The sequence below is a fragment of the Cynara cardunculus genome, assembly GCF_001531365.2.
Source record: "Cynara cardunculus var. scolymus isolate 2C chromosome LG 12, CcrdV1, whole genome shotgun sequence".
Lineage (NCBI taxonomy): Eukaryota > Viridiplantae > Streptophyta > Magnoliopsida > Asterales > Asteraceae > Cynara > Cynara cardunculus.
This window is the reverse complement of record NC_037539.1, coordinates 38,378,778-38,381,850: the sequence shown is the minus strand read 5'-3', so window position 1 is coordinate 38,381,850 and position 3,073 is coordinate 38,378,778. Positions and strand designations below refer to the sequence as shown.

Below are 3,073 nucleotides of genomic sequence, written 5' to 3'. Positions count from 1 at the left end.
ATATTATTAATACCTTTAAAATAATTTCAATATTAAATATTTTTTGGATTTAATTTATAATACTAGTAATATATTATTAGATTTTTTTTTTGCATTCTAAAAAAATATATATTATTAGATAAACTTCCACTAACATGTATAAGGGTTAAACGGCAGTTGACATGTTCCCTTGTTTACACGTGATTGGTGGCTTCCTTGAATTCAAAAATCACATACAAACTTGTTAAGAAACACTAATGGATCGATACCATCACGCAAGATTCTCGCAACGAAGTCGCTGAGTAGCGTACATAAATAATGGATCTCTGCAACCCATCTCCAACAACATAATAAGATCCACAATTTCTCTGGATCCTCAATTTGGTACCATAAATTTCTTTACTTTTGCCATGGAATTCATTTGTTTCATGTTTCTGTGTGCACATTGATTTTGGGTTTTGAAATAATCAGGAGGTAATAGAAGAATTGCCTCTGGGGAATTTTGTCAAACAGATTGTAAGCAGACTGCTTCAATGGAAGCTGCATCAGCATCAATGCCAGACGAGAAAGGGGCTCCAACAAGGCTTGAGGTAGCAGATTCCTTCGGTTTATTTGGTAATTTTTGGTGTTTAAGTCCGTTAATCTTTGAATGAATTCTGGGTAAAACTGTTGATTTGCAGGGAAAGTCTACTGCGATGGTGGTGTGTTGGCTTCTTGGAATTGGGTGTTTGTTTTCTTGGAATAGTATGTTGACAATAGAAGATTACTATGTTAATCTGTATCCGGTAATCTCTTAATCTTGATTACTCTCTAAAAAGCTAAACTTTTGATTCAAGCATCAAACTTTAATGATTTTTGCATTCAGATTACAGTGGATTGTTAGATGTTTATGTCCAATTAGTTCTTGAACTTGAATGTAATCCAAGTTTAATCTACAAAAAGGGAAAAAACCCATCATAAATCTCGACTAAAACAGTAGTTAGTTTGATGATCAAAGCTCAAATGGTTTGGCATTTTTGTATGATTTTGTGCAGGACTATCATCCTTCAAGAGTCCTCACACTGGTGTATCAGCCATTCGCCCTTATAACGCTTGCAGTACTTGCATACCATGAAGCAAATGTAAATACCCGAAAACGAAACTTATTTGGATACACTCTTTTCTTCTTCGGTACGCTCGCCATTTTAGTCGTAAGTTTTTCTGTCATTCCTCCTTTCGTATGAATTGATCGAAAAGATGCTAAAATCGAAGGAAAGGGTTCAAAACCAATGGTGCAAATCTTAGGGATATTACCGGGTTCCTCTGGTTTGGTTTCTATCTTGATGATTTTGCCATTGGAAGATCGAAAGTAACATCTTTGTATGGCTTTTGTGCATTTCGTAGTTGAATTTAGCGACATCTGGTAAAGGAGGGATTGGAACTTTCATCGGCGTGTGCACAGTAAGTGCCGCCTTTGGGTTAGCGGATGCTAATGTGCAAGGTGGGATGGTCGGAGATCTGTCTTACATGATGCCGGATTTCATTCAAGTTAGTAACTTTTTATGTAGTATTTGAAAATCTTTAGTTTTGTTTACAACGTTGTCCGATGATTCTTTTGTTGTTGGAGTCTTTTTAGTCGTTTGTAGCCGGTCTTGCTGCATCAGGAGCAATTACCTCCAGTCTGAGATTGATTACGAAAGCAGTGTTTGATAATTCGCAAAACGGATTACGGAAGGGAGCCAGTAGGTTCTTTTTCTTAATTTTCTGTTAACTTTCCTACAATGGCAAGTATACTGTTCTTAGGACTTGCTAAAAATGGAAAGATCCTTGGTTTTGCAGTTCTATTCTTCGTGTTATGCACAATCTTCGAGCTGCTTTGCGTTTTTCTCTACGCCTTCGTTTTCCCAAAGCTTTCGATAGTGAAATACTACCGCTCAAAGGCAGCTTCCGAAGGGTCTAAAACGGTTTCAGCTGATCTTGCTGCTGGTGGCATTCACTCACATTCTGTAGCGGTATTTATTCTTCATGTTTAATTTCTCGATATATAGTCTCTTGTGAAACGATCCACACGATTTGCTAATTTCCAATCGGGTTTAATTTGCAGCCGGATGATAACTCTACAAAACAGGAAAGATTGAGCAACAAGCAATTGTTGGTGGAAAATATCGATTACGCGATGGATATGTTTCTAATATACCTTCTAACGCTATCTATTTTCCCTGGGTTCTTATCGGAAGACACTGGATCGCATAGCTTGGGTTCATGGTACGCACTTGTTCTGATTGCGATGTACAATGTGTGGGATCTCGTTGGACGATATGTCCCACTCATCGAATGCGTGAAGTTGGAGTCACGGAGCGGACTCATGATAGTGGTTATCGCAAGATTTCTCCTCATCCCGGCATTCTATTTCACGGCTAAATATGCCGATCAGGGCTGGATGATATTTTTGACGTCGTTTTTGGGGTTATCTAATGGTTACCTTACCGTTTGTGTCCTTACCGCTGCTCCAAAAGGCTACAAGGTTCGTTTTCGACAAATCTATAGCAACCATTAGTCTTTAACGAGTTTGATAGTCGATGATTCTACAATAAAGTAAATAGCGAAATGACTATTTTGACCGATCACCCTGCAATAAATCCACTTAGTCGAGAAGCACGACTGTTGAAAATTAATCGCTCAAAATTTTACCTTGTGTTTCTTTTCTTACCGGTTATAAATTATCGTTGTTTTGTAGGGCCCGGAACAAAATGCATTGGGGAACATACTCGTGCTGTTTCTTGTCGGTGGTCTTTTTGCAGGGGTGACGTCTGATTGGTTATGGTTAATTGGCAAAGGTTGGTGACAGTTTTCCAAGTTTCGGTTATGTTGATATAGATTGGTTTTCTAGATTTATCGGGTTTTTAATGTAAAAAGAAAACATCGTATATGATTTTTCATTAGTATTTATTTTCATGTGTTTTGATTCTATACGAATAATATTCAAAGTTTTATGTATCTGATCATGTCAACATAAGTAAACATGAATCATGAAAACGTTCACGAACATTTGGTTGACATGTTTCTATTACTGTTAAGACCCACAACAGATGTCAAACATTTGGTTGTCATGTTT

At 37.3% G+C, this 3,073-nt stretch overlaps 1 protein-coding gene across 2 annotated transcripts; it reads left to right on the top strand.

Moving 5' to 3' along the window:
• Positions 1-187: 187 nt before the first annotated feature.
• LOC112522680 (equilibrative nucleotide transporter 3-like) lies at positions 188-2,954 on the top strand. Of its 2 annotated transcripts, none has more exons than XM_025131967.1 (9): positions 188-363; positions 451-569; positions 660-764; positions 1,014-1,169; positions 1,363-1,506; positions 1,595-1,700; positions 1,798-1,970; positions 2,063-2,482; positions 2,696-2,954. In XM_025131967.1, exons 2-9 carry the CDS (start codon positions 513-515, stop codon positions 2,801-2,803), a joined length of 1,269 nt encoding a protein of 422 aa, XP_024987735.1. In that variant the 5' UTR covers positions 188-363; positions 451-512; the 3' UTR covers positions 2,804-2,954. The 2 variants fall into 2 exon arrangements, with proteins under 2 accessions (XP_024987735.1, XP_024987736.1); XM_025131968.1 differs by having other exon boundaries at positions 198-363; positions 493-569.
• The last annotated feature ends 119 nt before the right edge of the window (positions 2,955-3,073 follow it).

Excerpts from the sequence above, each read along its gene's own strand:
- LOC112522680 (XM_025131967.1), top strand. The coding sequence starts at position 513 with ATGGAAGCTGCATCAGCATCAATGCCAGACGAGAAAGGGGCTCCAACA. Across the intron at positions 570-659 it reads GGGCTCCAACAAGGCTTGAG|GGAAAGTCTACTGCGATGGT; the intron begins GTAGCAGATTCC and ends GTTGATTTGCAG. Across the intron at positions 1,170-1,362 it reads GTACGCTCGCCATTTTAGTC|TTGAATTTAGCGACATCTGG; the intron begins GTAAGTTTTTCT and ends TGCATTTCGTAG.